This window comes from Oreochromis aureus, linkage group 23 (assembly GCF_013358895.1).
Source record: "Oreochromis aureus strain Israel breed Guangdong linkage group 23, ZZ_aureus, whole genome shotgun sequence".
Lineage (NCBI taxonomy): Eukaryota > Metazoa > Chordata > Actinopteri > Cichliformes > Cichlidae > Oreochromis > Oreochromis aureus.
In genome coordinates, this window is record NC_052963.1 from 37,256,939 (window position 1) to 37,270,833 (window position 13,895).

At 38.9% G+C, this 13,895-nt stretch overlaps 1 protein-coding gene across 1 annotated transcript in view; it reads right to left on the bottom strand.

The window, feature by feature from the left end:
• The window catches only part of prdm5 (PR domain containing 5), a 49,960-nt gene extending 38,365 nt beyond the window's left edge, over window positions 1-11,595 (bottom strand). The window contains exons 1-9 of the mRNA XM_031753615.2: window positions 11,198-11,595; window positions 10,400-10,483; window positions 7,517-7,639; window positions 6,013-6,178; window positions 5,708-5,885; window positions 4,581-4,673; window positions 4,343-4,464; window positions 3,576-3,655; window positions 68-152 (exon numbers count right to left, since the gene is read on the bottom strand). Coding sequence (XP_031609475.1) covers window positions 68-152; window positions 3,576-3,655; window positions 4,343-4,464; window positions 4,581-4,673; window positions 5,708-5,885; window positions 6,013-6,178; window positions 7,517-7,639; window positions 10,400-10,483; window positions 11,198-11,296 — 1,030 coding nt within the window. The 5' untranslated portion in view covers window positions 11,297-11,595. The remainder of the gene's footprint in view (window positions 1-67; window positions 153-3,575; window positions 3,656-4,342; window positions 4,465-4,580; window positions 4,674-5,707; window positions 5,886-6,012; window positions 6,179-7,516; window positions 7,640-10,399; window positions 10,484-11,197) is intronic.
• Between the last annotated feature and the right edge of the window lie 2,300 nt (window positions 11,596-13,895).

Sequence of the window (13,895 nt, forward strand, 5' to 3'; positions counted from 1 at the left end):
CTCAAAGAAGCAGAGAGAATGCATGAAGCAAAAAGGTCAGCTCATCGTTGCAGCATCATCGTCTTACCTGAGTGTGTTATCATGTGGCGTTTCAGTTGATTTGTAGAGATGAACTTTTTGTCACAAGCGTGGCATTCAAATATTTCGTGTATCTACGGTACAGGAGCAAAAAACAGAGCAAGAGCGTTTGAAGTTTTGTTCTTGCTGACCACTGAAAAGATTCAGGGGAAATGAGCTGCGAAAGTTCAAGGATCTCAGTGTGCGATGGTCAACTGAAACTAAATCTTGTCCGCTTTCATTAGACTGATGTCTACAGACGGAAAAGCAATTAAAGTGATGAAAACTTTCAATCCCTTTTCTGCTTCACAGCACAGTTCCAGTAATTGCATATTCAATAGCTCCCCGGCGTACAGCTACAATAGCATATGCTAATGTAACGCAGCTCCTCTTGTCAGCTGCTTCTGCAAAACCTTGTTCAGCTAAATGATGATAAAGGCAGTTTTTAAGCTGCTTTGGAGCCAAATTATCAGTATGGAAAGTTTGATTGCTCTTCTGTAAGAATAATACTAAATGCCCATTGGCCTTGATTGAAGCTATAAGAACATGTCAGATTTTTGTCAGAAATGTGACATATTTAAAATAACACTTTTAATGGGAATCAACGCTGCATTATACTCGATTCTTACTGTAAAAAAAAAAAAGGTAATTTATATAAACCCCATGTGGTTGTGGCCTAAATTTATAGAAACATCTTTACTTTACTTTCAGACAACAGCGTGCGATTAGAAAACACTTTTACTATAATAGAAGATATAAAACTGGTACACAGACAGATCCGGAGGCCACACAGGAATATCACACACTCCTATTTTAAAACCCCTTGGAGAGCTGAAACTGGAGAATACCGATGCATAGACAGGTGAAGTAGGTTAAATGATTCTCTGCAGAACTGTGTCACTTCCAGGTGACTTTACAACAGTTGCACAGTTTGGAAGAAGCTTGCTGATGAATGAGTGGACAGGGATGGAACAAAGTCAGCTGATTAATCTGGATGATAGATGTTGACAGCAGAAAATTACATTTCACAATCACCAACTGGAATAATTAATGAATGACTTCTAATAAGACAAATTATTTGAGACAACTTGCAAACTAATCTATTAGCCAACATCGCTGAAAGTGCTGTACAAAATAGCTTCTCAAGACTAAAATGAAGGGATAATTAGCACAAAAAAGCAGTAGACTAAGATATTATAGTTTTTCCTTAACACCTCTGACTTACTATTACATATAAAATGCGTACAACTGGACAGAGAGCAGTTTGCATAGTCATACAACATGATCCTTACACAAAAAAGCACATGGTCTTCAACTGAAAATATTAAACCAGCTTTAAATTGCTGACAGCAGCAGGGTTAGTTTATGCCTCAGACTTTTCTCTGCAAATCAAGATCTGGCTTGACCCGCGTGTAAAGAATGAAAAAAAGGCATCCTTTTCTTCAATTGAATATGATTGACCCCAGCAAAGATGCTTAAACAGGCTCAACTTGTGCTGGCGTATAAGACCGTCTGGGAAGAGATTGTTTGAGCAGTTGAGATTGTTTTTAAGTGCATTTAAGCCGACCTTTCTTGCAGTCCGAGGCTGGTTCACATTATGCTAATGCAGAAGTGACACAAACTATAACGGTCATAGATTCCCATGTTAACATGGCCAGCATGCCTATAGCCTGATACAAAAACCTTTTTGGTCTCAATTGATAGTTTCCCCAAATTGATATTTGCATATATGCATTTTAATCTGCTATGATACATCATAGCAGATCTCACTATCATCTTGTAAACAAAGGGGTGATGTAACAAATCACCCCTGGCACTCGTTTCCACCGCTGCACCTTGGCTGGACACTCGTCTCCCTTGTGCGCTGATCATTGCTTTGGATGGTTGACCCCAGGCATTTAACTCATCCACATTCACTATGTCTACTCCGTGCAACTTCGCCATTCAAACTGTCTTTCTCTCATTCACACACATGAATTCTGTCTCACTTTTACTGACTTTCCTTCTTCTTTTCTCCAGTGCATACCACCACCTCAATTCAATTCAATTCAATTTTTTTCAGTTTTATTTTTATAGCGCTAAATCACAACAACAGTCACCTCTAGGCGCTTTATATTGTAAGGTAGACATACAGAGAAAAATCCAACAATCATACGACCCCCTATGAGCAAGCACTGTGGCGACAGTGGGAAGGAAAAACTCCCTTTTAACAGGAAGAAACCTCCAGCAGAACCAGGCTCAGGGAGGGGCGGGGTCATCTGCCGCGACCGGTTGGAGTACGCCTCTCCAGGCTCTCTTGCACATGCTCCATACTCTCACTACAGACCACTATGTCGTCAGCAAACATCACAATCTATGTGATCCTGAACGCGTTTGTCTAATTATACTAACTACCAGGGATCACTTTAATAACCAGACATGCTAGCATTAGCTAATAATTTAACACATCACCATCTGGATAAAATATGTTCACAAAAAACAAGAACAGCATAGAAGAACCCAAAGTGCCAAAATCAAAGTTTCAAAACAGAGCTTCACAGCTAATGGGTAATGTCACAGTTGCTGTGTCCATTTTTTATATACAGTCTATAGTTTGACGATAAAAAATTTTTAAAATGTAGCAAAACAGGCTGGAATAAAAATGTCTATAATAATATCTAATGTCTTTACAAATACTGTGCACTATGTTTTAGATGCCTTAAAGCCCGTCTGGCAAATCAAGACATTCAGCCACATCTGCTCTTACTGCAGCATTTACAAGTACATAGAAGAGAATATAAGCTAAAGACAAATAGCTCTAGTGTGACCACGCATTTACTTTTTTTACATAAATACCATTCTTTAGTGTTTATCTTGGCATTGTCATAGCAAACGTTAACCCCTCAGTCATGTCAGCTACATTATTAATAACTAGTTAATGCAATTAATTTAATAGAATGTAATTGCAAAGAAAATACATCTTTGGATGACCCATTAGCCTACTCAACAGAGGAATGTAGCTTGGAAAAACTTGCCTCATCACACGTGTTAGACATAGAAAAATCATGCAATGAAAAAAGGATTATATACACAGCAATAAAATTAATTTTGTCTGTATAAAAATGTTTTAAAGAACTATTTAAACAGCTAAATTCAAATCTGTAATCTATCAGTAAGAAAGGGGACCCTGTTAAAACCTTGTGCTCTGCAAACAGACCTGTGGGATGAGCTAGGGAAAAAGAAACCGCCATCCTCTGCTCTGTCATCCCAAATAAGTTTAAACCTGATCGTAAAGAGGGAATAAATGAACCCTAAAGCACGTGAAGCAGAGGCAGACGCAAGATTAAGAGGTTAGACTGGGTTACAGAAACAGTGGAGATTGATGGATACCACTGTAGAGCGAGAAACGGCACCAAAGAGACATCGCTGTAAAAATGGATCATGCAAAACTGCGTAAGCTGAGCAAATCCTCTCAGATCCAATGCAAAGTATCCGCCTGGGATAAACTGAGCTGTACGGAAGATGTTAGAGAAGCTCACCTTCCTGTGTTCTTGTAAATTCAGGGAAGAGGAGCATTTTCTGTTGCATATGGTGCATGTGAGTTTCCGTCGTGCACTCCCTATAAAGAAACAAACAAAGTGCATTACAAAACTCCACGTACAGAGCTGTTAGCAATGAACAACAATTTTGGTACACTGACACATCATTACGTGGTTAAAGAAAAACACCAAATGTTTTATTTGTCATTGAACTCCCTTACTCATAGCCCCAGTGATCCCACCATTTTGGGACCAGTGACACCCTCCCTTTATCCCCGTCTGAATTACATGACCCACATCTGTTGCGTCTGATCCACTTCCCCCTTCGCCCACACATTCACACGCACACACACACCACTTAGTTCTGACTGCACTGGGAAAAAACATAAAGGCACAGATCTCAGCTCCATCAGCCTCTCAGATTAATGTCTTAATCTCGGGTTGATATGTAAGGCTGCACAGATTCCCACTGCCCTACATCCCATCATAAATAGCTATGGAAGTCCAATTATCTGAAAGAGTGAGCTGCCCCAGCACACACAGGTCAGCAATTATGGAACGCAAGTAATTAGAGATGTGTCTTAACATCGCAGAGATTTTAACTGATCGAGGTCATGCACTCTAACTGCAGTTCCTTGAGTGCTGAGGCTGCTAATGGACGATTATCTTCATTGCATGAAAGTGCTACGCATGTGTACAACAGAGAGAACGAGGCAGTGAACATCACAGAGAAACACTGCGAAACAGAGAGAGACAGAGGCGCCAACCTGTGTGAACATTTCCTTTATGCTTCTTCAGAGCGTCTTTGCTCTTAAATCTTTTGCCGCAGCTCTCGGCTTTACATATAAACCTGGCATCTCCTTTACAGGCTTCCTTATGTTGTTCAAAACTGCACACACGGAGATATCAAAGAAGAAAGAAGAAGAGTTATGAGTTACAGAGTAACAGTGGTACAACGGCATGCTTTACACTGTCCTGTACTATGGTTTGGATAATGCATGTTACCTGGACTCTGAGCTGAATGTGTAATGGCACAGGGAGCACTGATGGGCTTTGGAGTCAGCTGATGGGTCTAGTGACTCAGAACAATGCAAAACACTGTGGGAGGATTGAAAATAAAAACAGGACAGAATAGGAAATGAATCAAACCAGGATGACTACAACAAATAATCAAGAGCAGAAAAACATCATCGGAACAATATTAAAAGATTTTCCACTGAAAAAAGTCGATTTATTTTCTTCTTTTAAGTAAATTCAAACAAAAATGAATTTAAAAAGTGATTTACTGAAATACTGCAACTAAAAGTTAAAGCTAGCACCCAGTTAGCTTAAATTAGCATTAAGCGTTAAAAGAAGGGAGAGCAGTTAGCATATCTACAGTGGCTTGCAAAAGTATTCGGCCCCCTTGAACTTTTCCACATTTTGTCACATTACAGCCACAAACATGAATCAATTCTATTGGAATTCCAGGTGAAAGACCAATACAAAGTGGTGTACACGTGAGAAGTGGAACGAAAATCATACATGATTCCAAACATTTTTTACAAATAAATAACTGAAAAGTGGGGCGTGCGTAATTATTCAGCCCCCTGAGTCAATACTTTGTAGAAGCCACTGTATGTCTAAAGCTAAAACTAGAATGAATGCCTCTACTAACCACTTACGTACAAGCCTCTAGGTCTCTATGCCTGCCCAGACTAATATTAAACATTTTGTAAAGACTTGTAATAGCCAGGCACCAAAGACTGTTGCTAATTCAGTTTTGGGCCAAAGATGAAATATGACATTAATGTTACCCGATTATGGCTTTAAATATTGGCCAGTGTTTTATGCAATGTGATCAAATGTATTTACTTGATTTTATTATATATTTGTGTGACATTGCGTCAATTAATAGCATATAAACTGTTGCTTTATGCCATATTAATGTTTTTGAGGGGTCAAAGTGATACACATACTTCATCGTTGACTCGAAATCAAAACTTGGGCCAAACTTTTATCAATATAACACATAATCTAATCAGTTCCCTGGACTGATTTAACATCTCTTCAAACTTCAGACTTCTCAGAGATCAGAGAAATGTTGAGCGTGAAATAAAACTACACTACAAGTAATGAAAGAGTAAACCCACTGGCGCTGCAGAGCCTGTTTGATGGGAAACTTTTTGCCACAGTTCCTGCATTTGAACTCCTTCTCCTCTGTGCTGGGCCTCTGGTGCAAACTCTGGAGGTGGGCAGCCAGGATCTCTTCACTCGGAAAACTGCTCTCACACAGCAAGCAGGGGTGGTCCTCCTTCTTTATTACTAGTTCTGTTAAGGTTAATGAACACAGTACGTCATGTTGTAGGGCAAGTTTAGTTTTTTTATGTGTGTGCTATAAACTGATCGCCTATAAATGTGTTTACATAAGAAGGCAAACTAAAACATTCCACTGTACCCATTTCTACAAGGTGCTTGGCCTCTTTACTATTCTCATCTTCATCTTTAATATCCTCTTCCTCTTCTTCTTCCTCCTCTTCCATATCACTGTCCAGGTAGCCTATCAGGAGCTCCGTGTCTGTCTCTATGTCATCCACAGCCAGGTAGAAGATGTTCTCTCCGTCCTAAAAAAACAAACACAGCCTGAACATTTGCTGACTGTGACTCGATATATTTAACAATGTAAAAATAAGAAAATAAAGTCAGTTGCTAACAGTTTTAACCTTCTGCGGTAAGGCTAGCTGAACTCATTACACCCTGACAGCAGTCTGTTAATGCTTGATTGAGGCCATAGGTCAAACGGTGAAACTCTTAAAAATATTGTCATTCACTTCCCTGCCTTAAAGGTCATGTTAATAAAATCAAACTGTCATTTGGTTTTTAACTATGGGACCCTAAATATACATAAATAATGATTAAGAGGAGGAAAGCTACACAATAAATGTCACCGTTGATGAAACACAGAGATTTAACTCACATGTGTGACCTTTAAAAGACCGATCACTCTGTGCATTCAACTATTAATGGCAGCAACTTGGCCCTCAGATCTCAAATGTTCATCTTCTCTTCCTCGGACTTTCATTTTTCTCCCAAGATGAGCGGATAACCTCTTTTTATCTTTCGCACAGAAGCGCAGAAGCTGAACTTTCCCATATCCACTGTACTGTATTCACAAGACTGTGAAAATCTACATTGTACGTTTGGAAAATTCAGCACATTTTCCGATTCTCATTTCCCGCATAACTGTAGTTAACACATTATTTGTCAACATAATAACTTTTTAAAAGCTAGTCTTGGAGTCTCTAGGAAATAAATTAAGAAAGGGAATTTTGCAGCTGCAAAATATTCCCTCAGCAAAATCCAGAAAAATGTATAAATCCTAAGGACACCAAGGATAAAAACAGAGAACAGAAACAAATACACTTCTCTCTTTCTCCAACTTAATGTCCTTTTTACGTTAATAACAGCCTTTAACAGTTTAAACATCTGGCAGCAAACAGACTTCGAGCCAAAGTAATTTGTTTTGCAATATAAATGAACTCTGAATTTTTTTGGCAGAAATTTCCCTTTTTGCCTTAAACCTTTAATCATTATAAAAACAATCAATTTTCAAGCAGTATTCCATTTCAGTTCAGTTTGTAGGTCTCCAGACTTTTTTCTTACCCGTGCTTTTTCTACTAGCGTCGCTCTTTTGCAACTGCTTTTTCTCGCATGCACATCTGTGATTTTTCACACAACAAAAACAATAAATAGCTGCTGAAAAAAGTCTGTCATTTCCATCTTGTTTTCAAGGTTTTTTCCAGAAGAAAATAAGATTTCCGTATTTGCTGAGATCAAATTTGAAATAATTTACATAATTTCTAACTTCGGGTTTGGAGGTTTGACAGATGTCTGTAATATTTATCATTTTCTTTCTTTCAGGAAGGTCTGAGGGATTCATTGTCTGCAGAGTGGAAATGTACCTGAATGGCTGCCAAGTTCTTCTGCTCCTGCGAAGGCGCCTGATGGACAAACCGCAGCCAGTTGGCATAGCGGGGATTGCTCGCATCCAGAATATACAGAACATCTCCTTTACTGCCACGGACCTAGAGGGGGAAAAAAAAAATGAAACAGCAACGACATGAGCTGTCAGATGAGAACAACTGATTCTTTTTCTTCTTCTTCTCTCATTGCCTTCTTTGAAGGTTCGTCTTCTGTACATCAAAGTGTGCTGGCCTTACATATGAACACCAGTGTGGCAGCTACAGATAACTACATCACAGCGTTTCTACACAAGACGAGATAAGACTCACTTTCAGTCAGGCACTATGGTTAATTTATCTGCAGCGTAATTAAATGTTTCCTTTATCACAGAAAAAACAAGAATGTACTCAGACAGACAACAAGCAGCTGCATCATGTGATAAAGGTCTGATCTGTTTTTTTTTTTTTTGCATTGAATTGTCATACAGGTTTTTATAAGAATATTTACTGTGTTTAGTTTTATTAATTGCTACACAAAAACCTGTTTCTTAAAGTTGTTGTGTGTCTGTTTTCTCTGCTGCAGCTGTTTATGGTTAAACTGGTCTTAATACAGTTGACTAGCTGCTTTCACCAGAGCGGTATGTGATTGGTTCACTTTGTCTCCTTTTTTATACAGTACTGTGCAAAAGTCTTGAGTCACCTTTATGTAAATTTTGCTTCCAATGAGCCAGACGTTCTTGTAATTTTTTTAAAGTGGTCTTGAGAAATAGTTCTCCAGACTTTCTGAACTTTTTATCTGCACATTGGCTGCTTTGTCACTCATTTTCAGTCCAGTCCTTGTATGTGACCATTTTTCAAGGAATGTTTTGGGTGGGTTTTTTTTTTTGGTTTAGTTTGGTTTGGTCAGCATTGAAACACTGACCTATGACTCATTCAAGCATAAACAGGCACCTAGCTTGCAACATAACTAAAAGAAGCAAAGAACCAAGTTTAAATGATATCTTTAGGCGCTTTCGTTGAATCTATGGGAAAAAAGCCAAATATAACACAGTTTGACAGACATAAAATTGTTTTTATGGACCAAATAATAGCTCTCAAAGAGCTATTAGCTGAAAACTTGGCATGGGTTGTAGTGTGTCCTTAAAAAATATGTGGAAATAGGACAAGTGGAGAATAAAAGAAGACATGTTAGGCATCAGACGAGCAGTATCTGAAAGTAATGTCCTTAAGAAATAGAAATAAATCCAGCAAAGACCTGTGAAAGGACCTGCGAGGTGCCTCTGGCCCTTCAGTTGATCCATCTACTGTTCACTGAAGCATCACCAGAAACGGTCACAGTGGAACCGTGGCTGTCAGGAAGCCATTCTTAGTAAAGGGAACCAGGGAGAAAAAACTGAGGTATGCCAAGTTACACAAGACCTGGACTGAAAATCAGTGGTGACAGGTCTGATGAAGTGATGCATCCAAACCTGTAATTTTTGGTTCAAATCATCATCAGTATTTATGGAGGTCAGTAGAGAGGAACAACAGTGAGCGTCTGCATCCATCTGTAAAGCAGGATGGAGGCTATCATGGTTTGGAGCTGCATTTCACCCAGTGACATTGGGAATCTTGTCAAAATTGATGGATTTTGACACCATCAGTACCATCTGTAAAGTGTGATTGGCAACAGCTTAATTTTTTCACGTGACAATGATCCCAAACTAACTTCCAATACAGTAAAAGCATACCTGGATAAGAAAAAAGATGTGCAACACTATCAGTCATGAATCAGAGAGTGCTGACTGTGATGATGAATAAGGGTAGTCATAACAAATATTGACTTACAAAATTTATATATGCAATATATACTTTTATTTATACTATATTTCCATGAATTTTTGCACATGTTTCAATAAACTGTTACACCCATTTCCAAATTTCCTAGCAAAAGATAAGGAAATGAGGGCTGGCTATAGACATTTGAACAGTACTGCAAGATTACTCATCCAGTTAGAAATGGATTTAAAAGAAATTTTCACCAAAGACTGGTATTGACCCAACGTGGTTAACACTTGGAGTTGATCCCAATCCAGTGAAAGATTTTTTTGGAATGATGCTTTGACATTGTGAGACTGCAGGATTGGGTATTATTTATTGTTAGGGGTGGTGACATTTTTGACAAATGTATCTCTTTGGACTTTGAACAGAAATTTAAATGAAACCATGTGAAAAGACCAACACTGACTTCTTACAGAAATTTTAAACATGACAACAAGACACCACAACACCCTGATTATTATGGTTAGAAATCACAGGCCAAAATGCAGAGAAATACTGGATTAATCTTGAACTGGGTATTGGATTGCGGTATCTGTTAAATTCTTATTACTTTTTTTACTCAGTTGTATATAGCATTTGTATTCTATTTTTATCTTATTGTATATTCTATTCTATTTTATTCTATTGTATATAGTATTTTATTTTATTCTATTTATTCTTATTTTATTTTATTCTAATTTTTGCTTCATAACTTTTGCACTGTCCACTTCCTGCTGTGACAAAACAAATTTCCCACGTGTGGGACTAATAAAGGTTATCTTATCTTATCTTATTAAACATAAGATTTTATTCTGAAATATAGTTTGTAGCTATAGCTGTCGTGTTATGCAGCATCACAGAAATAACACTGCTGTACTGCTTCTTTTTAAGTAAAAAGAAGCATTAATTGGAAAGATTCAGGTACGTTACAGCATTTTATAGGTTTAGTTTTGCTTTCAGAGGTGCAGTCGTGGGAACTCTGGAGTTAAAACTACTTGGTCTGAAGGATGCCTGTCAAACTGACTGAAGATTCAGCATTTCCATTCCCTGAGGTTTTAAATTTAAAAGAAGAACTGCATTCACCTCCCACATCAGCCTGGTGTCCGAGCTTTCATCCAACTCACTGGGCAGCTTTTTCTCACCAGCAAACGGGCCAAACTTTTCTCCCTTTAACACAAACAGAGGGATCACTTGTCAAACATGATGCCTTTAAAGAACACAGTGGCAGTCAAAAATGAATGACATTAAACCATAATAATACACCCCAGAGGATATGATTTCTGCACTGATGAGTGCTGGGTGGATGTCGGCCCGCCTACTGTTTAATGTGACATGTAAATGTGTCCCTCAGTACTGGACATTTTTCCTTTGGACTTTCCAGGGGGCGTGGTCAAATTGTGCCGCTCTTCTTGTTGTATTCATGTTCACACTCTGCAACTTTTACCACACATTTAAACGACCAAACATCCCCAGTACAGACACTTCAACCCACTCATCCTCCGAAACATTCCCACCTCCTTTTCTGCATATATGGCAACAAAGGGTGGGAGGGAGATGACTGTGAATGTATAAGTTAATTGGCGTGAACAGTTAAAATCTTTACGTTGGATTTAACATGGATGTCTATCCGCGGCTCGACCCTCCTTTGCAGGCAGGAATACGTGAAGTGAACCCGGAGAAACAGCCGGAGTTACTGTAGCTACGTGGCACTTCACGTCACAGACGCTTTGGCTTCTGGCTGAGATTTTGACAGCGACTATCAGTGGGAAAAGGCGAACAGAAAAAAGTATCTACACCTCTAGGAGTCTCTTAAAAAGCAACACGAAACGTTTCCCGCGTGTAAACCTGGTTACAAAGTTGCCCGAGTCAGAAACTACAAACCTTTTTGACTCGCCTCGCCGTGTATAGACCGATTCCATCCTGGACCTTTGACGACTTCAGAGAAAATCTGTCTGGCACATACATGCCCAACATTGTCATCGCTCGGAAACGTTTCCTTCAGTGACAATTAGTTGGCTATCAGATATGTCAGCGGAAGTGAAAAGGCATTGTCAGTATGAATTTAGAGCAGATAGTTTCTTCGTGAAGGGGTCCAGGTTGAACTTCTGTTGCTCCTGCGGCAGGAAAGCGAAGCAGCGCCCTGATTGGTCCAAAGTTTGTAACCAGAAGCTACCTTTTCTGTCGAGCAACACGCTGCTGCCTGTTTCATTCAGCCGGCACTCCCAGCTTACCCAGTCTGACGATGGTTGTGCAGGAGTATCAGAGGAGCTACAGAAATGAAAGTAATGACATCATTTAATAAAGACAGCACACTTAATGAAAGTCTCCATTAAGAGCTCATAGATTAGTTTAATGAAACTTTTAGCTTTAGGATTAGATAAAAGTTTCCATACTTTTATCTAATGTTCTGCAAATTTTTAATCTCTAAGTGGACATCTTATGCTCATTTCCACATTTATATGTTTATTCTTATACACTACAACAGTAGTTTTTCATGATTCCCAGGTTGGTGGTTATCTGACACCAATACTTGGTGCAGTCCCTCAGGTCATACAAGCTGTTTTACCTTTGAGCCAACTTTGTTGATTGGCTATTACTAGCAAGCAGAAGGTTTTAAAAGCTGGTGGGTAGGACTCATGAGCCTCAAATAATTTGAGTGATATCTACTCTCTTTGAGATCATCAGAGCCAAGACCAGAACAACTGCTGAAAGAGCAGTCTGAAGCTTGAGCTTTGTGCTCTCAGGGATTACTTATACATACACTGACCTCATAATTTGAATCTTTGGCCATGACTAAATATGAGGTTCCAGCACTATCACTGTATTTATATGGCAAGAATAAAGTAAAAAACAGATGTTACTGTTTGGTGGGAAATAATTCCCACAAAAAAAAAGAAGTAATATAAAACAGAAGTACTTCAGAGTCATTTTGTGTAGTTGAGTAAATGTACTTAGTTGTATTCTAGCGCTGAGTATTCCCTATATACAAAAGCTGGATCTTAGTAACAATGTAACTACCATAAAGGGTAACTAGATGGATATGTTATTGAGCATCTGTTTGCCCATTTAAGTAAGACTGAAATGAATTCATACATACCATCCAATGAGAAAATATATTACACCAATGCAGTTGTTGTGTAGACTGTAGGAGCTTCATGTGCCAGTTTGATAATCACTAAAACTACTTACCGTTAGCTCGCAGAGATTAGTTATTACATAGAAAAATGTTGCAATACACTTCAATCCTACACTTCACATAGCACAGAAATACAGCCCCCCTCAATTACTCCATTCTCCATTAACCCCAGAAACCTCATAATATTGTGATGTTCTGTGTGTTTTGGCTTGAACATATCTGTTCTGTAATTCAGAAACCACACTGTACCAACAAGCAGAAGACCAGAGGCCTGACAGACCCTTTCAGTCTAAAACAGTCCTAACAGCAGGCCAGAAACCACAGTTTACCAACAAACTGAGGCTGCTGGGACAGATTTCTAGATGTCTGTTATAGACTCCCCCACAATGCTCAACAACCATGTGAACCAAACCTTTATTTCAAAGTAGACAATGTCCTGCAAGTGAGGATGAATTCTACCTTGATGACTGTTTTGATGATGGTTTTCCATTGTTGGTAAATGATGTCCAACATTTCATAATCTCAGCACCTTTGAACCTTTGTTTTATAATAATAAAATAAAACAAAATAATGGTACATATGTGTTTGGCCTGTTTAATTCATATCTTTCTGTTATATATACATTAAAAGATTTTCTTTTGTTATGTTTTTCATTCACCGGCCCGTTTTTAAATCCTCATTAATGCAAATATCTTATTAGCCAATTACATGGCAGCAGTTGTGTGCATTTATGAATGTAGACATAGTCAGAACAACCCACCTAAGTTTAAACTGAGCATTGGAATTGAGAAGACAGGTTATTTAAGTGACGTTGAATGTCCTGTGGTTGAACGCACAACATGTCGAACCTTGAAGCAGATGTGGCTACAGCAGCAAAGACAAAGAAACTGAGGCTACAGTTCACATGGGCTCAGCAAAATTGGACAGCAGAAAGAGAAAAAACATTGCCTTGTCTGCTGAGTGCCAATATCTGCTGTGACCTTCAGATGTTACGGCCAGAATTTCATGTAAACCACATGAAAGCATGGATCCATCCTCCTTTGTATCAACAGTTTAGGCTGGTGGTGGTGTAATGGTGTGGGGAATCTTTTCTTGGCAAACTTTGGTTCCCTTAGTGTCGACTGAGCATCTACAGCTACAGCCCGTCTGTGTATTGTTGATGACCATGTCCGTCCATTTATGACCACAGTGTACCAACTTCAGCAGCTCAAATCACCTAAAAATGGTTTCTTGTGCTTGACAATAAATTCAGTGTACTCAAATGGCTTCTAGTCACCAGATTTCAATCCAAAAACGGTACCTCTGGGAAGTGGTGGAACGGGAGAGTCCCATTACGGATGTGCAACCCACAAATCTGCAGCAACTGTGTGATACTGTCACGTCAATTTGGATCAAAATGAATGTTTGCAGTAGTTCCAGGGTACAACCATATACTATCAGTGT